The following is a 21,888-nucleotide window of genomic DNA, read 5'->3' as shown; positions in this document are numbered from 1 at the left end:
GAAAAGTTGATAGATTGGTGTCAGTTCCTGACGTAAACGGGATCTTACGATCCCAAATCCGTAACTAATCATTGACCGCTCGAGCCTTAATCATCCTTTGGACAACCGAGGTCGGACCTCAAGGTCTTGTGCCGTTAAGAGGTAGAGAAGATAGGAATCATCCTCCATCTCCTACTCTCGGTTAACCTCACAAATTAAATCTTCAAACCATCAAGTTTAGTATAATATAATAACTTTACTCCCTAAACATTACTGGATTTTTATGATGATATAAGTTTGTAAATTTGTTAATTTGGACTAAATATAAGTGGTGTTCCTGTTTACTTAATATTTTAATTATTAGAATTAATTTTACAAATTTCTAGAAGAAAAATTGGCTCTAAGCATAATATAAATGTTGTAAAACTTCCTACTTCAATGTATAAACATTGATGAAACTAATGAAGTTCACCAGATAAAGAAATTAGAATTATTGGATTTTTATAGGATTATTTTCACGATAATTATAGCAAATAATAACACAATTCATTTAATCTTTAATTTATATAATTCATGTAAAAATAATCCTGTAAAGATTCAAGAGAATTGATTTTTCCTTTAAGATAGAGTTATAAAATATTCAAACATTTGATAAATATTGATTTATTTGTCGACTTAAATGTAAATGTATATAACTATTTTTAACAGTTCTGTATAAATTAATTTGAACTAATTTTTAGAATTGTAGTGTAATAAAAAAGTGCCACATTTAATTTGCATTATATTCAGGGAAATATAGTAGACAATCTGCTGAATTATAGAACTATGATTAAGCTAAGTTTATAGTTAGATAATGAAGTGATTTGCTATTTATCTAGAAGTTATTTTAATAAAATAATTGTGAATTGTTTATTAACAATATAGTAATGACTAAAAGAAAATTGGTGGAGTGAACCATAAACTCTCAGTTCTGTTTATCATTAATGGCAAATTCCTTCTCACTTTTGTTTGGACTAGTGAGAAAAAAGCAGTTGTTTTAGATTTGAATTTTAATTGAATTATATTATAGTATAATCATACAAATTCATAATCAATAAGCGTTTTTACTAGTGATTGATTGTAAGTGGATAAAATATTTTGTCTTTATTCAAAAGTGTTAAACGATTTTACTTTTCTAATATAATTTCTTAATTTGTTTAATATCTTAGATATTCTTGCTTAATATTTTGGTGATTCAGGTGAAAGATTCTCCAGAAATTTATAATAAATAATAACATTTTTATTTTGTAATTCAAGAATATTCGATTATTGACTAGAATAGGGATGGCATGTGTTCCATATGTGGCAATCTGGTCTATATGCCAACTTCAGCCTGAAAGTATGTAACATGGCCCACAGTTGCTTTTTTTATTAATAAAATTAATTTTACCTGTGTGTATAAATATTAGAATAAATAACTTTGAAATTGTGACTGCTTTACTTTCCTGACTAAAATATAATAATGGGAAAATATAACAATCAATAAAAAAAATGACCCCTCAAGATTTTTACATTTTTGGACTCGGGACGTTGAATCATTCAGAAATGCAAAAAAGTTGGGTTTTTTTTTCCTGGGTGTATGGATGTTAGTGTGAATTCAACTATTCAAAACTGGGTATATTTTAATAAACACTGCACATATAATCAATATCCAGCTATCTAAAAAGAGAGAGATGTTTTGATTATGTGATTAAATAATGAAAATCAGTAGTAGATATCATTTACAGAAAAAGTAGATCAGAAAAATTTCCATGTGTTAGTTATATACATGTAAACTTCCTTGGAAATGCAAGAATTTAACTTTTTGATGAACATCAAATGTAATCCTAAACTAAATTAAAGAATATAAAATTCAAAAATTACATTAAACTATGTAAACTTTTTTAGGGTGTGAGACATAAGGCAACAAAATTAAGACAGGCTGCACCAATTAACCAAAATCAAAAGTATGATCTCTTCAGTCAGTCGTAATGTTTTTCTACTTGCATGTATCAGTAATAATTAACGGATTTAATTACATACAATGATATATCACAAAACCATATCAATATATGCATTAAATGTTTCATTAATTTTCTTATTTTCTAATTTTAAAGTTAAATGATTTACATGTTAAATAATTTTAAATTGAATAGACAGTTAAAGTTTATGTAATCATCGTAAGTTTCACCTTTGCTTTTATTATATGAAGTTACGTATAAAATCAACCTTGTATATATGTTAATAATGAAACAATACAGTCATATTTGTAAAGATGCTAATTAATTAATTAAGATATTAAGTAATTTTGACTGGAGGTAGCCAGTTAAGCCACCGTAACCATTAGAAATGAATAAATTTAATTTAGAATATTCTATAGAAATGTTCTCTTTCTTCTACATTGTTTTTGTTTATCAGAAACAATTTCATAAATCAAATATATCTAGGGATAAACTGCACTATATGATAACTGAATGGAGACAGTTTAATAGCAAAAACAATGGTTAATCTAATAAAATTTGTAAATAAATTATAACGGGGTGCCAAAACATGTATTCATGTCGACGAGCAAGCCAAAACATATTTAAATCTTCAGAATTTACATTTATAATTACTGTCAAAATTCAATTAGTAATAGTAAGGCTTACTGTTATTATTCCTTTGGATGGGGGGTTGCGAAATATTAATTATATTTATATTTACTATTTGGGGGGTTGCGGAGCTAAGAAGGTTGAGAATCGCTGTTTTAGACATGAAGGAGAGAGTTAACTTAATTCATTACAACTGTATATGGAAATTATCTTTTTGTAAATGTGATAATTAGACTTTCACTTCTTTTAAGTGGAAGAGAATAAAACCAAGGGCCTATTTCTCATATTCCACTTCCAATTAATTGGTCATCAGCTTTAGCAGGAAAGTAACATAAGTCTGCAAGTGAGCCAACTTAGAAAAATGCAAAACTATACAAATTTTTACTACTTTCCTGGAATCACATAAGCAATTCCCAAAGAATTGTTCTCATGTTTTGATGAAAGATTTGAGAACATTTTTTCAACTTTTAACAAAATTATCCAGAGAATTGACTGGTTGGCTAATCTGTATAATAAATATTACAAAAGATTGAGTCACATTAAAACAAAACTAGAAATAAATTATAATTCTTTTGGATCTTTGTCATGGATATTTTGTCATTTCTTGGCAAAAAGTCAAGCAGACTTTTAACAAGTTTATTGTATTTTTAAGTAGATGGAATAAGATGTTAGCCACTGAACATATTGGATTAAAATCAAAATGTGATCTCCATCTGTGCTGGCTGGCCGTGCTGTAAATTTGGCTGACAATTTAACTTTAATGTAATATTGCAAGGCAATATTACATTAAAATTAAATGGTCCGCCAAGGTTAACGGAATATTCACAGAAAATACAAGACAACATCCTGTATTTTCTGCGAATATTTCTAAGAACCATTTTAAATTTTCGGTGAATAACTTATTAATCATTCAGGAAATTTTTCAGCAAATATATTTCTGAAAAATTTTCATATGTATGAAAAATATTACAGTAGATTCCACTTAATTGGACCACATGAGGGAACAGATCATTTGGCCCAATTACACAGATGTTGTTATGATAAGCTGAGAAAAACATTCCTTTTGTGGTAGTCTAATGAATAATGTATGAAGTAAAGAAACATCTACTGAAAAATATATTAATTAAAGACAGAATGTTTATCTTTATTATAACCTCTGAAAGAATGTATCAAGTGTACTCTGGTGCCTTTTCTTTACTGACTGCAATCAGCATATCTCTAAAGTAGATAAACGACTGTTTTCATTCCTTTCCTTCATGAAATATTGTCTCAATTTAGCAGTATGTTTTCTAGCATCCTGCTCAATCAAGGGTATTATTGTCATACATTTTTTGATCTTCTGAAATATCTGATTGTTTTGCTACTTTTTGTTTAATAATCAAAATTGCTTTGTCTCTGTCTCACTCTAATCCTGGCAAATTTGAGAATTACTGTAGTAAACCCATTTTTTACTCTAAATTATCACAAGTTGCACTATTTATGATAATTGATATACTGGTAGCTGTGATACAACTAGAGTAGTTTGTGTTCAATTACAGTTATCATTATTTCAAATAAGTGACATAAATTTACATTAAATATGTTGGTATGTTTCTGTTATCTGTGTTTTGGCCTCTGCAAGCAGCTACCCCAATTAAGTGGAATTACTGTATTTTAAAAATTAAATTGCCAATTTTAATTAAAAATTCTTATATTGTAATTTAATAATTTTACTTTCATATTAGTTGATATAAATCTCATTATAGCATTTTTTTCAATGCAATTAATTTCAATTAATTAAACTAACTAACTATGATGAAGTTAATTATATAGTTAGTTGTATTAATTTGTTTCATTACCTTGCAGACAATAAAACAGGTTAATCATATTTCATTATGCGTAATACAGTAGACCCCCTATAACATGGTAGATACGTTCCATGTCATATAAATTCCATGTTGTATGAGTCACTTAGATTTTACAAATACATGAGCCGTTCACAGCCTGGCACTTGCGCAATTTAGGGGGTACGGCTGTTTGAAAGTTTTTCTTCCATAAAATTAATCGATTCTAGACTAATTTGACTCGAACATTTCCAAAACACGTATAATTTTTTGGGAATAATCCATATAAACTATGCTATAAACAAAAAATTGTAGAAATACTTACCGAGTGCACACCATTTGAAGATGCCATTGCTTAAGCTCGTTTATGTTGCAGAGCGGCTCGTCGAATGGTGGTCGCATTTCTTGATAAGTTATTTTTTCTGTGAAAAATTTGCTGAACTTTGGAGACATCATTAATAAAAATATAATTTTTATGGCCGTTGAATAATAAATGTTTTTTAGCGTGTTCGCTGCTTGTTTAAACTTAATGGTTTGTGCAATGTCCACTATTGGTCCAGATTCGACCAATCCTGTCAAGACACGAGTCGGCCATGACAATCTGTCTCATTCTTTCATCGTGTTATATGAACACAATCGCAATTTTTCTGCCGTGTTATAAGAATCCGTTTTATATGAACCCATGTTATAGGGATCTACAGTAGAATATTATTAAGCTATGTCCACGTTTATGTAACAGAATTGCAAACAATATTGTTACCACTTGATAAACCAGTTTGGATGGAGCAGTAAACCTTGCAACAAGACATTTGACACAGCTTGAAAGTTCACGAAATTGTTCTTCATCGATCTATTGCTTTTTGGTTTTTTGATGATCAATCAAACAATGACACAATACAAAGCACATCTCCTGTAATGTAGTATGGTCACTCTGAATAGTTGACCCTGCATTCACTACACAAATTGGTTTGTTCAAATACTGTGCAAAATGGTATTTTGCAGCGTATGGCACAAAACAATGTTACATCAAAATGATTGTGTATATCTTCACAAAAATAATGTGGGCTGTCGTTTGTAATAAGATAGCAAAACTCTCTTCAACAAGGTTGCGTTGATGTAGGCATAGTTTTATATTATAGGTAGGGAAACAGTGATGAAAAAAATCACATTTGCCTATTTTCTTTATCTGATATTGTATTAATTAATTATACATTTTTAAATAATTCTTTATAATTAATTTCTATGTTACTCTAATATTAAATAATAGCAAATTGTTCTATTATGTTTACATCTATAAATCTTTTATTTTAAATAGCAGTTAATTTTTTACATGTCAAAAAACATTATTTTATATTGAAGCTATACACAAATCTCTAACATTTAAAAAAATATTAAATATTGAACTTGCAAAACTGTTAAATATTAAAAATATATTTCAAAATTTGTTAGATAATATTAATAAAAAAATATTGTATTGATTTGAATGAAGATAAACAAAATAGAAGCATTTGTTTCATAGCTAAATATTTTTAACTTGTTTCAGTTGCAAGTTTTCACTATTTGTTTGCAGTTTACAATATTTTATTTTTTTTTATAAACTCATTTAATGTGGAAATTGTTTTCCTTTTTTTTATATCAATATTCCTCCTTTAAACTAGTGTAGTATTTTATACAAAAGTTGTAATTTATGTCACAAAGTGAATTTTCAAGGCTAAAGAATGAATACACTTTGTGATTTATGATTTATGCGCTTACTTTGATTTAATATATTTCTTATTTTAAAATGTTTTTATAAAATATAATTCTAGCATTGCAAACCTATATAGTATCTTCTTTAATGTACCAAAATAATCTTACCATTTTTATACTGATGTAATGTTTAATTAGATTAATTATTAATCTTTCTGCATTTTCTTTTCTTCTTTAACCTTTATGTGAAGGAACAGTCCTAATATATCTATGTAAATTATAAAATTTTATCAATTAATACTTATTTCTCTAAGATCTAACAATCAGTAATGAATCAAAAATCAAGCAGACATATTTTTATTTCTTATCTGCAGGTGTTTTTATTGTTTGAACAAAAACTCCATTAAGTATTAAAGCACTGATGATACCATTATTCCAGATTTTTCAAATATTTTGGTTCGTTTTATGATGACTAAATTTACTAAACCTATTGTCTGGCACTGTGCTTATTTATTGTATAATTTTAATTAACTTCAATGTATTTTATGCACTTCATTAAATTAAAGGTATCAAAACGACTATGCATAAAAATTATCAAAATTTCTTATTTTAAAGTTGCATCTTTGCTTATTTTAAATAATAGGATATTTAATAATGCGTTTTTCACTTAGTTTCTACTCAGATAAAGATGATATCATCTAATTTTTGTCTAAAAATAAACAAAAATGTGATAGTCTTCATAAAACAAAGCAGATAAGATAAACAAGCTACCTTCCATACAGAGATAATTTACACACAATTCTGCATGTCATTAAGCAGATATTGAAAATATTTTGTATTCTAGAAAATTAATTTCTTGATTTCCTTAAAACAAGTGTAAAATAAAATATTACATAGAGGAGATGCCTTATTTTATCCAATTTTTAATAAAAGATAAACCGTATTTTATAATAATTTATTAAGTTTTCTTAATTTTGCAAAATAATCACATGGAAAGTGTAGTTGCTGATTTCTAATGTTAATTATGTTATACAATGTTTTAACACGAAGCATTAAAGGCATCATTCTGTCTCTCTGGGGGTCTCAAGTTTGAGTTGAATTGCTGAATGCTTTGATCTTGAATTTGTCAGGCTCATTTCCTTGCCATACAGCTACCTATTGGATCTGTTCAAATTCATAATAGACATAAAAAAACGAGGTCCTCTTAGTACACAAGGAGTAGATAAAAGAATATTTTGCATAAAATTTGCACTAAAAACACTTTATTTAAATCTGCTATGCAGTAGCAAATGATATTTACCAGCATCATTTTCTATTTCAAAGTTGACAAATATGTTTTAGAATTTTTCATTTTGAAGACAAAATTAAAACTATGCCAAAAAATATTAAATATAATAAAATATTTTGATTTTTTGAAGATTAAAATGACATTTTTCTGAATAGTTACTGTTTTTAAATAACTTATTTGCTTGTTTACTTAATAGAAATTACATTTTAATGTTATATATAGCTTATACAATTCTCAAATAAAACTAACTAAATTTAACTTGACTAACATGCTTTTTCTCTCTGCAAATAACAATTTAATTTTCTGCTTATAAGTAATATTTGATTAAACTTAAACAGAAATTAGAGATAATAGTTCATGATAATTCAAAATAAATATGCTTCCAGGTCGGAGAAACTTCTGTCGTAAGCGAAACACCTGAAAAATCTGGTAATCAGACCAGAGAACAAGTAAGAATTCTTTGTAGCAAAACTGCAAGGGTGCACGCTGTCGGTGTTGGTTCTCTGTATGTTTCTTTGCTCGGGAACACTCCGTCTGTCATTTCTTATGTCTACAACATTTCACTTAAGAAACATTTGAAAATATTTTTAAAGGGCTGTTAAATTAGAATACTTTTAGCTTAAAAAAAACTGACTAAAATTACATTCATAAAAGTTTTATACATGAACAAATTCACATTCATTTAATATTTATTAAATGAATAATGAATACTGTATAAATTTTTAACGTGTGTAAAAAGCTTGGGTAAAAGAATTAAATTTTTTATGTGGAGAAAAGAAAACGCATTCTTTTTTAACAGAATGCAAAGACTTTGAGAAGAAAACTGCATCAATTCGATCTGATAAATGATAGTTTCTGGTCTTGTTTTTGTAAGGAGGTCGACTGCGTTCTTTGTAACATTTGTAACATTAAAGTAAAGTGATACAAAGAGAACAAGAAGAGATAAAAGAAAGAAATTTCTGAAAGGAAAACCTTGTAATAAAAAAATAAAATATTTATTTTTAATCCATTACTAAGTGAAATGGCTTGTATACTTTTCAAAATAAACTTTAATAAATTTCTTGATCTTTTGTTTAACAGTTAAATTATTTTGTTTTGTTATTTGGCAACAAATTGCCTGTAAATTACTTTAAAATTAATAAATTAAGCTCTCAATTAAAATCTAAAGCATTAAAAGTAAACTAATTCTTTGTACTTTTGAAAATATAAGTGTAAAGTTATATTTTATCTGTTTAAACTATTGTAATAATTAAATTATGTGAGTAAAATCATTCATGAAACACCTCCTAGAGTTGAATTCAAATCACATCATCTAATGAAAATTATTTTGGTATTTAGAAAATAAGTTTGTTAGAAAGGCTTACAGAATATATTTGTTAAACTATCAAAAATTTACTGATGATTTAATTTGTTAGTAATGATAAAGGTGGTAGGATGGATGTATTTTACATAGTTTCAGCTTTGAAACTAGATTATCAATTATTTTAAATTAAGTGATTTAATTTTATATCATAAAAATTTCTGTTGCTGTTTATTTAATTTCAGTATGCATCATTTATGAATAGTGGTAATAAAACAAATAATGAAATTGCATCTTCTAATAATGTGGCAGCTGCCGAGGTAAATAAAAATCTATAAAATTGAGATGATGATGATAAAAATTGCAAAATAACTCTTCTCGTATATATTACGCAGGATTTAATAGACCTCAACAGTAGTACTGGAAATTCAATTCTCCGTGCGGAAAAACAGCAGTTTAGTATTATTGACGAAGATGACAGTAATGCTAGCGAACCAAATTCCCCACGTAAAACTCAGGTAAATCCTAAAAATTTTTAAATTAAATGCAGTTGTTTTAATTGTAAAATTATAAAAATAATACATTTAATATCTTTTGAAATTAGGAAGATTCTTCTGCTGGATCAGAAGCAAATTATTCTTCCAAACCGACCATTCTTAATATTGAACAGCCCGAACCCAAAAATCCATTCGAAAGAGAAATGAAGAATTCTAAACAAGGTTACGTTCCTCAGTCTGATATCGAGAGTGAAGTTGAAGACCATCAGGCACTGAATTTAGATGGAATTAGTAAGGAACAGCTCATATATGCCTTACAAAAGCTGAGAACTCGCATTCATAAATATAAATCGCATTATTCAGAGGTAAATAAACCTGTACTTCTAACTTCCCTCTAATTAATTTCCTCTAAATTTCTTTAATTTTTGTTGAAATCTAACATATTTAAGTATCCTTGCTTAAAGCGGGATCAAAATGTTATCACTACATCTTAATAGGTTCTCCCACGAGATTAATGATATACTGAGAGAAGAACATACTGTATGACTCAAGGACTGAGTTTTGTAAAAACTTTCTGTATTAATTAATAGACCTAGGTTTATATAATTAGTCATGAATGCATTAACATAATTTAATGTAAATCCATATAATGCATTTGAGTTTTAACATCAGTTTATATTGTTGGATTTATGCAGTGGAAACTTGATTATCTAAAATAGCTTTGAAAAAGGAAACTTCTAAGAACATATAGGGTTATACAAATCACAGAGTATAATATTCACAGGCCAAACTTACCATGTAAATGGAAATCAATGTGTTATATGTCAATTGTAGCATCATAAAATTTGGTCATATACATCACATTACATTAGATTTTGAGATTAATTTTCCTTCAAATACAGTAATTACATTGTTTTGTTTCATGTTGGTACTCAAAACACACAAACAGTTCCTGGATTATCTGAAATACTCCTAGTCCCATCAAGTTCAGATAATCAACTTTTTACTGTACATTTGTTTAATATCCATATGAGTGTATTTTCAACTATAAAAATTCAGTCAATTTAAACACAGTTCAATGTAATACAGCTTAAGACAACACTTAAGTTGTGCACTCATAAGATATATATAAATGCTTTTGACATAAAAACAAAAAAAATCTTAAAATTGATTGAATTTTTCAGAAAGATTGGAACAGACAACAACAATGTAAATATTTAATGTAGGATAAACATTGTAAACAATGAAACAAATAAATTAGAAACAATTTTAAATACTTTATTTTTGTTTTGCCACTAAACAATATTTAAAGCATTGATAAATTCTATAATATCATTATTTCTCATAGTATTCTGTTACATATACAGTAGAGCATCAATTATCCGAAACAATTTGGGGCGGGTTGTTCGGATAATAGATTTTTCGGATAACCAATTAAGTTCAAAAAATATATTAACCCGTCTCATGTTGAAATTTGTTCAAATCCTGGTGTGTTCTTCAGTACCCTTTCATGGTCGTGCCAGTGCTGCCAGCTAAAACACGCATACCAACAAAAATAATATTGTAGTAGCCCAAGACAGCCAAATATTACAGCATCACAGCACTAGCAGAAATTTAAATTTGCTGACTGGAATGCTTTCAGTTGATTGATATTCGGATAGTCGATGCTCCACTGCAGGGGTGGCCAACTTTTGTATACATAAGATCTACTTTTTATCTTAAAAATGCGTTGCGATTGACTTGTTGCCATAGGCATAGTGTAAGTGGGAAGGGAGAGGTGTGAAATACATACTATGTTTATACACTGTGTTTCAGTACGTGGTGCACTGCTTGTGAGTCGAGTCATAACTGCATGCATACTGTTGTGTTCGGTTACAAATATAATAGATTAAGTCAAGACATCGCGAGCGGTCGACCAAAATTGGCTTGGCGATTGACCGGTCGATCGTGATCAACTTGTTGGCCACTTCTGCTGTACTGTATAACCATTTTACATTTTATCAGAAATTAATTCATCACTTTTTACTTTTAAGGCAGTTAAAGCTTACAGAGAATTGCATTCGGAAAAAGAAAAGTTAGAGGTATGTGCTAATTTTATTATAAAAACAACAAAATTGAATTGCACATAATTAAACTGTAATTTTTCACTTTTGTAGCGTACAGTTACGGATTCTCAGGATAAAGCATTAAGAAGAATAACAGAACTGCGCGAACAGTGCCAGTTGGAACAGCAAGCCAAAGCACATCTTGAACTGAATCTTCGAATGCTGTTAGAAGAGAAAGATCAAAAGATTCACGTTCTGGAAACTAAAGTATATTTTCATTATTGGTTTTGAAAATATTTTGTTAAATTAAGTAAAAATTATTATATTATATTAATGAATTATGAGAAATTTCTATGCAAAAAGAATTATAATGATGTTAAAATACATAAAATAGATTAATCTATTAAAAGAAGGAAATTCTGGAGAAGCAATTGACAACAAAGTTCAGGGAGATAGTCCTACACATCTTTTAGATCTTGACGATAAGAAATCGAATGATCAGGAAATAAGTGAAGATAATGGAGGTGATATATCAGTATTAAAAGAAAAGGTTAATAATCATTTTAAAGTGTCTTAAATAATATTCTAGTTTAGTTAACATATAAATTATTTTGTACTGTAATTTATCCACCTGTTTATGGTGACTTTAAATATATTTTTAATAATTATATAAAGTAACAGAAATGACTATACTAATTTCATTTCTATTAAAAATCATAGATACAATACCTGTAGAATTCTTTATCTTTACTTAAAATTTTAAGTTTGCTAAAGTTTTTTTTAATATTAAAAGCAACTGAAGAAACTATGTAACATTTTTGAATTTTATAAATGATTTAATTTTAAACAACGGTGATACTACACCGGGGTAAAGTAAACAAACATACCACTGAGTTTGTTACTAGTGTATGTCTTCTAATAAACAGACCGTTACAAGTTATTAGTTACCTGAAGAAGAATTCGAGAGTTCGAAAACGTTTGTAACAGTTTGTTTATTAGAAGACGCACACTGGTAACAGGCTCAGTGGTATGTTAATTTGATTTTATTTTGTCACATCAAAGCCAAAAATGAATAATATAAAATGCATAATCTTTTATATGTTGTAAACCAGTAGTGTCAAACTCATATAAGATCTTGGGCCACCAAATACAGTTTGTGGGCCATGTGTGACCCACAGGATGTGTGTTTGACACCACTGATGTAAACCAAAGGTTTTTAGTATGGTTTGTGAGCATGTGCCAGGTGGTCATAGGATAAACTAGTCATTTTTTTAAAATGCAATTCTGTGCCGTATGGCCAGGAAAAATAACATTTTTATGTCTCCTAAATTGATTTTTACTAAATAATAATAGGACAGACACAGTCTGCAACTCAGTTAAGTGGTCCATAGATCATGTAACCACTGATAAAAGCAGTTAACACATTATTATAGTAACTACAGATATCAATTTCAATAAAATTGTCAATATTGAGTTTTGAATTGTTTGGACTATCAAGTTTTATTTTGAAGTTTTTATAATATTGCAGTATTTTATTTACGAAATTGAGCCAATGGATTTCGAAATATGGCTTATATTTTTGTATCTGATACAATTTGTTTAAATAAATTTTGATAATTATCAAAATGTTTGGAACTTTATTTTAATCTTTTATCAAATTTCTGTAGGTGGTATTTAAAATTGAACAATAAGATAAAAGATAGTTGTGGAATGGGATTGGCTGCACTGGATTTTGTTGTTTGTGTGCAGCACCAAGGACTAGATTAAACAAGAAATTCGGGTGGCTCCTCGGTGCTGCACGCAAACAACAAAATCCATTGCAGCCAATCCCATTCCACAACTACACAGGGGAGACTTCCATTCCAAATTTCCAACTAGATTCGTCATTTTGTAACAATGTTCTAAAGCAGAGGTCTGCAACCTTTCTGACCTCATGGATCACTAAATTCATAATTTTGAATCCCGCAGACCACTATCATGAATTTTTTAAACGATACAAAATCTGTAGTATAATGATCATAAAAATTTAATTTTACTATATTAATATGAAACTCGCTTGTTTAATTATAATAAATTAATACAAACCTAAAGTTCATTGCTGCTTGTTTGAAATAAGTTTATGGATTATTAGCACTTTTCCACGAAGGACAACAATCACACTTACAATATTATTTATTGATAATAGTCGTTTTATATTTGGTGTTAGATTTGAATAAAAAATCCCCAATGAGTGAAAAAAATGCAACTAAGCATTTTGCATTTCTTTCGTAATACTTCGCTTAACCTTCAGTTGATCAATGTCCAAATTTTTCCACGGACCACCCAAATTTTCTCGCGGACCATCAATGGTCCACAGACCACTGGTTGCTGACCACTGTTCTAAAGTACAGGGTGGTTATAATTAAAGTTGCCCTACTCAGACCTGTCTACAGCCCATTCTTGTGAATGTGTTTTGATGAAACTTGGTATATATGTTATATGGACCATGGGAAAAAGGAAAATGCAAAAACAAAATTTAGTTCAAACTTTTACCACTAGGTGAAAAAATGACACATGAAGAACAAGAAAAACAAAATGGAAACACGCAAAAGATTTTTATTCACAATATTTGTTCAATGTGCAACCATTTGCATCAATTACATGTTAAAAACGCCTCACAATGCAATCTATTTTCATCACTTGTTCAAAACGTCTTACGGCATTCTAAGGTGTTTTGACATATATACCAAGTTTCATCAAAATACGTTCACGAGAACGGGCTCTAGACAGGTCCGAGTAGGGCAACTTTAATTATAACCACCCTATATTATTGTGAATAGATATAGTCAATAACTTTAAATTTTTGTTTATTTTAAATTTTAAAGATATTATTAAATATGTTTTCAATACTTTCTATGCAGATAAAAAGACAAGAACTGTTATTGTCTAAATGTAAAGATACTCTAAAGAGCAATAAAGAACGAACAACTCAGTTAATAGAAGAAAAGAACAGTCTTTTAGAGCAGCTAGAAAAAAGTAAAACGGAACTTCAAGATTTTCAGGTTAATGAAAAGAATATTTAATTTTGAAAAAAATTTTATTATGTTTGGACAGTTCTGTTACTATTATCATTAATTACATATAATTCTGATTGTATATTCATAATAAATCTGTTAAAGGAATATTCTTCTTTAGTTTTAACCTCGAAAAATATCTCGAATATAACTCATTATTTTAATATTAAAGTTTGTCTGTTCTAAATTAATAGTCTGTCACACTTATTAAAATTAAAAGTTTGGAAACAGTGAAAATTCATTTTATCGTGAGATTAAGATAAATAATAGTGAATAATAATGAAATTAATGAGCCACAATTAACAATAAGTAATTGTTAAGATTATTAAGATTGTAAATTCAAAATTCATGTAGTTTGAATGTGATTTAAGTTGGCATGATTTGGATAATTCTAAATTAAACAATTATTTGATTATTAAGCTTTTCAAAACAGGATGATTGCCACTTATAGCAATAAAATATATCAATATATTTTTGTAAACAAATAAAAATATATTGTAATACAGTAATTTTAACATTTATGTATTATATTTGGCTTTTTTTCTACAATAAGTCCTTATTTTATGTAAATTAATTTAGGTAAATGAAGCAGAAATTCAAGCTAGTTTGAGAGCAGATTTACAGCAGATGAAAGTACGATTAGAAGAACTAGAAAAACAGCAAGAAGAAAATGCAATGTCTATGGCTGAAACGAAAAGGAATATGCATGAAGAACTTGAATTAAGAGAACAGCAATTATCCAAATTAAAATTAGAGTTGCAGAATGTACAACAAGATAAACAGTTTTTAAATAATAAAGGTAGAGTTTTACATTATTATTGTAATTTTTACGTAATTTAGTTTTTAATTTTTGTTTACAAGAAGTCTATTAATTACATAATATTTAGTAATTAATAACATTTTAATAACTTCTCTATTGATAGATAGATTGAAACATATTGATAAATGTGAACTTTAGTAGAACAGTAACATAGTTATAACAATTGTAAATCTTGCTGTATTTGAATATTAATTCAGAATGTATAATACACTTTTTAAAAGAAATTTATGTAATGTAAAAAAAATAAGTTTTTTTAAAATATATAGCAATATTATTTGGTTAATGTTACCCTAGGATCCAAAATGGCGGACGGGGAAATTTTTCCCTACTTCGGAGACTGCGACGGGGAAAAAATTTTCCCCTGCATTCAAGATGGCCGCGGTTCTGGCCGCCATCTTGAATTTCTCTGCAGACTCCGCGGATTTTTTAACCGAAATAAACAATAAAAAACAACAAAAAGAGGAGTTTTTTACTCACTTTTCGATTGTTCGATATTCTGAGTATGATCTTCTGTTTGGGGGTCGACGAAATTTTTCGAATGGTTGACTGTTCTATGTTCGACTGCTACTCCTTCTATATGTCAATGTGCATATATCCTTTCCATTCGTCCGTTATTATCGTACTGCCGGAATTCACGTATTTACAAACGATCAAATTCAGTGTTTTCTGATCTGTCGTTCACCTGACATATGAAGCATTTCTCATCTTCATCGCAATGAATGCAAACGGACTCGGTCGGCTGTATGCTTAATTTTACAGCAAAATTCGATGCGTTATCGATACGGGGAGGCAAACCTAACTCCGAAAAGTCGTGTTCCGTTAACTTGTAGAAATCACGGGAAGTGCATCTCGACCAAAATTTGTCGTTGCAACTCGAAATCGGCAAAACTAGTCATTATCGAACAATTGGCAATAAACTAAACGTGGGGAGGCAAGGAGAGGAAAAAAACACGGTCTTTCCTTAATTTCTGATTACTTGGTTCTCTAACTTTTAGGATTAAATTGTAATAAAAGAAATAACAATACTTACTAATACTGGAGGAATTAATAATAATAAATATTCACCGATAGCAATTTGTGTGCAAATGAAATATCGTTACAAAAAAAAACACAGCAATTAATCCAATACGCAATTCGTCGCAACACAGCGGTAAACGATTCCAACAGGAAACTAGTCGATTTGCATAAAATTGCCCAGAAATGAACAGAAATCATGTCGCAGATCATGCATTTGCATATTCGTTCGTAACACCCCTACGAATTTCTCGCCGATTTTACTCTCGCACGATGCCACGAAAAGGCTCCCTCTACCGTCGCAAATTTACACAATACCGTCTCCGTTTCGAGGTTACAGAATACTCGGCAACGTCGAACGCAGGGTAGAAACCGAACGGGGAAAAAATCCCCACGTCATCGACGTCTCGATTCTAGGGAAATTTTTTTCTCCGGCGGCCATTTTGGATCCTAAGGTAACATTAACCTATTATTTGTATTTTTACTCTAGCAAAGCATCTTGTAAATTAGACTTTGATTATAGTGAGAATTGTTAAATCTCCTAATGACAAAGTATTAATTACATTAGTATTTATAATAACTTTGCCACTATTTCCATCAAAGTTAAATTTTTAAAATGTTGAAGACTAAATAAAAATTTGATGTTTTCACGCATTCTTCAGAACAATAGGAACACACAATTAACACGAGCAGAATCAACTTTTCTTTTGAGGCTCTTTCCTGTTTATGAATATGTAATTTGATTAAAAGTCCCTCTAGCATTGGATTCTTGTAAAAATATTTCTTGTAGAAATTTTACAAGAAAGTCGAATTGTTTACAAATAAGTATATCTAGTAGACATTTTAATAAGTTGGACTACATATAATAATGTAACATCATCATAGTGATGTTTTTTGTGTAATTTATGTATATAGTATATTTGTATAGTTTATAATACAGTGAAGTGTCAAAAATCCAGACTAATTAGTACTGGACTTCGTCTGGATTTTCAAATATATACTGTATATAAATTAACACTTTAAGTACCATAAACTTCAGTTAAACTGTAATTTAAGCTTGTCTGTTCTAAATTCAAGCTAGTATTTCACAAGGAAAGTTGGGATACTACAAATATTCAAAACATAATGTATAAATTCACTATATTTAAACAAAAGTTACATTAATCATAATTTCAAAACTTAAAAAAAATTAGCAGTTCTGAATGAATGTTTGTGTGTCAACAATGTATGGCTGAAAGATATCAAGGCAAAGACTATCAACAACAAAATTTTCATTGAAAGAGCATTTATTAAAAATGTTTTTGGACTTCTGTTTAGCTATCTTTAGCTATCTACACACAACTAAAATAAATCACCTGTACAGAGGGCTGGATCCAGATACTACCATATTACTTTGAATTTATTCTACAGCAGGAGTTTAAAATTGGAAAAAATAAAAATAGAAATAATTTATATATATATAATTTGCATAAATTGCGGGGTATTTTTTTTAGGCCCCGAGAATGATTTTTTTATCTTTTTTACATTGAAATAACTTTTCCTTCGTGGCTCTCCAATGACGCACATTCTTTTCGTCAGCTGTAAATATTTTACTGGCTGTGTGATTTCCAGTTTCTTCAGTGCACAATATAACTTTTCTTTTGAATTTGGCATCATATGTAAACTGTTTTTCCATTATTAGTGAGTATGGGTAATAAAAAATTAAAAAAATTAAAAATTTGATTCTACACAGCTACTATCAAACATCAACTGGATTAGATCAGAAAAGTGCGAACAGAGAACAACCAAATAGACTGTTATCAACAATCATAATAGTATGTGCATGCATAGAGCACAAAAAAAACGACTCAATTGTTGGGAAGTGGGAGATTGGCAGAAATAAGAAGTTAAAATATTTGCTTTGAATTTAAGCCTCGTCCTAATTTTACATCTTAAATAGTGGAATAAAAAATGTGGCTTAAATTTGAAGTAATAAGGTAAGTTCACTATACTGTAGGAATGCTTTTCATTTTACATGTTTATAGTCAAAGCTGATCAAACAGTACTCTGAAAACATTTTGAATAGATTCTAATTTTAGTTCCTTAAACGAGAAGTTTATTTCCTTGTATATAAATAATATGTCTATGTTTTTAATTTTCTCTTTCATATGTTTTAGTTAAGGAACAGAATGAAAAAATTACCAAATTAGAAAATGAACATCAAGAAAAAGTCAACAAATTACAGTCGCAATTAGAATTAACAGAGAAGAACATGGAAGAGGAACGACAGAATCTGATGCAAGAATTATCTCGTGGAAAAGCAGCTGCATTAAGTCTGTTAAAGGTAATTAAATTTGTATAAGTTTTTAGTATTTGTAAACTCTGTTTTGAAAAATGAATTGCAATATTCTTATTGTTATTTTCGGTAACGGTGTACATCAAATCCTCCCTTAATGTTGTTTCATTATAATATCATTGAAGTACAATACAGGTAAATTTGTAATCATTTTGCAATTCCTGTTGTAAAATTTTCTTTATAAACTGTAAATTTGATTCTATGAGGTGAAAATGATTACCAGAGGATGCAAACATGATTCAATTAGAATATGAACTGAATCGTTTTGTATATATGCAGGGGGGGTCTCTCTAGAAAATTTTAAAATATCGCCACCATTTTACCGGTTTAAATTTTTTTCCCACTTCAAATTATTTATTGCCACCAGTTTTACTTCTTAATTAATGCAGGTGCTGGTAGCCTTATCAGTTTGACATCTGGAAAGCAAAAATAACATGTTAAACTGTCATTTACAAGGAGAGAGCCAGACATTTGGGTCTCCAATTTGAACAAAACTTGTTTAGCGCATAGCCTTAAACACAGACAGCTCCTTGTCCAAATAATAGTAGAACCCACTTTCCAAGCATTTCCAAAAAATGGGTGAAAATTTAGTATTTAGCTTATAAGTCTTTGGAAGTTACATATTCAAGAGTGGCAATGGCTGAGTGAATAAGACTCTATGCACTAGAGTTAGCTGATGTAGGTTCGATCCTTCAAAATTTTAGTGTACTTTTACATCTAGCACCAATGTTTTTAACCAGTGTTCTGCAAACCTACTTCAAGTGTTCCACGAAAGAAAAGATTTTAAAGTTTTTATTTAAATTTATTCCCAATGCTATATTTGTAGACAATTCCATGTTTCTATTTTATTCAATATATTAAAATTTATTGCTTCATTGTTTCCTGAGAATAGCAAACATGGAATTGCTAATCAGTTTTTGAATATATTGATGCTAATGCTCCGTGTAATAAAAAGTATGTTAATGGTGTTCTGCAACCTCGGAAAGGTTGAGAACCACTGGCTTAGCATCTTAATCACTTGGCTATCTTTATTCTGGGACTCGAAACTTCCAAAGACATAAAATAAACACTAAATTTTCAGAGGCCCAATTTTTGGTAACACTTGAGAAGTGGGATTATTTGGACAAGGAGCTGTTTGTGTTTAAGGCCATGTGCTTACCAAGTTTTGTTCAAATCGGAGACCCGAATGTCTGGCCCTTTTCTTGCTAGCAATATCAATCATTTTTGAATAATTATTTAATGAACAATTCTGAATAACACATTTGATCACAATATTTAAACAGTATTTCACATGTTAATTCAATTGGCTCTATGTCAGACATGTCAAACTCATGATATTATGGGCCACATGATCTATTTTGTATAAGTTGGGGGCCGCATGTTTTCAATGTTCAAAAAATTAATAAAATACGATTTTTAGAATGATTATATTATGTATTTATTAGACTCAATGTATTGTATATTATACATACGTAGACATTTTATATTTCATATTATTTTTTAAACTTAAACTATAAATATTATATAATTTTTATAAAAAACAAAAATAAAAGTTATAATAAGAAATAAACAAAATTACAGTTTAATATTACTTTTTAGATATTTGACAATGTTTTTCACAAAGCAAGTTCCCATTTTTCTTGAAAATTACGATGTTCCTCTTCAATTGACCTTTTCTTACTCATTATTCTTGAAGTTAGTCAAATTTGAAATACCTCTTTTCAAATTAAACAAAATGTTTATGACAACTATTTGACGTTACATTAATTTACAAGGTTTACGAGATTTACAAATCACAAAAATTACGATGTTTACAAAGTAGATTCACACAAACAGTCAAAACTCCAAAAATCACTATTCCTGAACAGATCCATCAAAAAGACACCTTGTGACCTATACATCAGATACAGTTACTCAGAACACTCCTCCTATCACTCGTCATGGCAATAGTATACGAAACACCTTATGGTAGAGCACACAAACGTCCACCTTGAAGTTCCAGCAAAAACTTGACTTTCACGCCAAAACCTTTCCTTTTATATGGATTGTAGCAATCGCTGATGGACCAATCAGCATGTAGCAGTCTTCCACGACGTCAGCTCTCGTACGATGTTCGCCGACCAATTATCGTTCGTAGATTCAAAGCTGCGTCCATTATCCAACCGTCTTTCGTAGCGTTGACCAATTTGAATTGATTGGACAAAATATGGAACGAACAAACACAAAAAGGCGGGAATCGTACAGTTCAAAAAAGTTCAAACTTTCCAACTTCAAGCGTCAAAGCTTGATATTTAAAAATTTTTAAAAAGTCTTGGTGGGCCACGTGTTTGACATGCCTGATCTATGTCCTTATTGTGTACTATTTTTGTTATATTATTGTCTACTTAGAACTTAGCATGTTATTAGGACTTACACTGGTGTTTTTGTTTCTGTAAAAAGAGGCAGTCTTATTCAGAAAAAACGATCTTTATTTTTTACCTGGAAAAAACACCAGTATAATAAGTCTTGAGTAGACAATAATATAACAAAAATATTATTCCACAGGTTCTGTCATGTCAAAATTTTTGTTTTAGTGTACTGAAAAAAGATCAAAGTGAAAAAAGTCATCCTAAAAATTTTCCCAAAATTTCTGTCAGTCGATGAAAAATTTTAATCTAGAAATCTTGGGTGGCTTTGCATAAAACCATTCTCCATGTTACTTCCTACTTTTCTTCCCTAACTTGCCACGTGACGTCATGAAATCACTAGATGTGTGGTGCACAGGATTCCCATTGTACAGAAGCTCAACGTTTTGCTGTTTTTCCTGAAGTGAAATTTGTAATATTTCACACTGAATGTCAAAACATGCAGACTTGGATTTTATTGCCACTTTAATAAAAATATTGCCAAGTGGCGATTTTTGTGCTGTACAGTGCGACTCTTGCCTATGGTATAATTGGTTTTGTTATACATTGTTTCGCTTAACATTGCAGTTTACAAAAATCTATTGGCGATGATAAGTGAAAACTTGTTGTATTTGTTATTTTAAAATAGTAAGAAATTAATTTAATTTCAAGCAGCATTGTTTGATTCGTTACTATTCGATTGGTATCATTTCATTTGTGGATTGATAAAAACTGTAGCATTCAAATTTTAAAATTCGTATGAAAACTTTTGAGAATTTTATTCTTATTTGTTAAATAAATTAATAATAATATCTGGTCTTGATTTTTATCTAAGTAACTTGGTTCTTGAGATTAAGGTAGAGTGGATGGACAACATTGGGAACATATTGGTCTTTTATTTGAAAATTGCAGCTCAATTAGCTTTTTATTATTAATAATTGATGTGTTTTTGTAGTATTGATCTTATCAGAAGTATTATGAATAGATTAATAATTTGTCTTTCTAATAAATATTTATTTATCATATATGAAAAATTATAATCAACATTACAT

General features: G+C 29.1%; 1 protein-coding gene across 5 annotated transcripts in view; it reads left to right on the top strand.

Moving 5' to 3' along the window:
- LOC136971138 (golgin subfamily A member 4-like) overlaps positions 1-21,888 on the top strand; it is a 45,508-nt gene that overhangs the window by 3,316 nt on the left and 20,304 nt on the right. For 4 of the 5 annotated variants that reach the window (XM_067265614.1, XM_067265615.1, XM_067265619.1 and 1 more), the window contains exons 2-11: positions 7,775-7,837; positions 8,934-9,008; positions 9,084-9,206; positions 9,293-9,550; positions 11,219-11,266; positions 11,342-11,497; positions 11,625-11,780; positions 14,131-14,271; positions 14,863-15,082; positions 18,274-18,440. In XM_067265614.1, the coding sequence (XP_067121715.1) occupies positions 7,775-7,837; positions 8,934-9,008; positions 9,084-9,206; positions 9,293-9,550; positions 11,219-11,266; positions 11,342-11,497; positions 11,625-11,780; positions 14,131-14,271; positions 14,863-15,082; positions 18,274-18,440 (1,407 nt within the window). The remainder of the gene's footprint in view (positions 1-7,774; positions 7,838-8,933; positions 9,009-9,083; positions 9,207-9,292; positions 9,551-11,218; positions 11,267-11,341; positions 11,498-11,624; positions 11,781-14,130; positions 14,272-14,862; positions 15,083-18,273; positions 18,441-21,888) is intronic. The other variant, XM_067265616.1, reaches the window with a different exon arrangement.

The sequence above is a fragment of the Centruroides vittatus genome, unplaced genomic scaffold (assembly GCF_030686945.1).
Source record: "Centruroides vittatus isolate TY-2023 unplaced genomic scaffold, ASM3068694v2 contig_233, whole genome shotgun sequence".
Classification (NCBI taxonomy): Eukaryota; Metazoa; Arthropoda; class Arachnida; order Scorpiones; family Buthidae; genus Centruroides; species Centruroides vittatus.
Note: the sequence above shows the minus strand (reverse complement) of the source record. Positions and strands in the feature narration are given on the sequence as shown.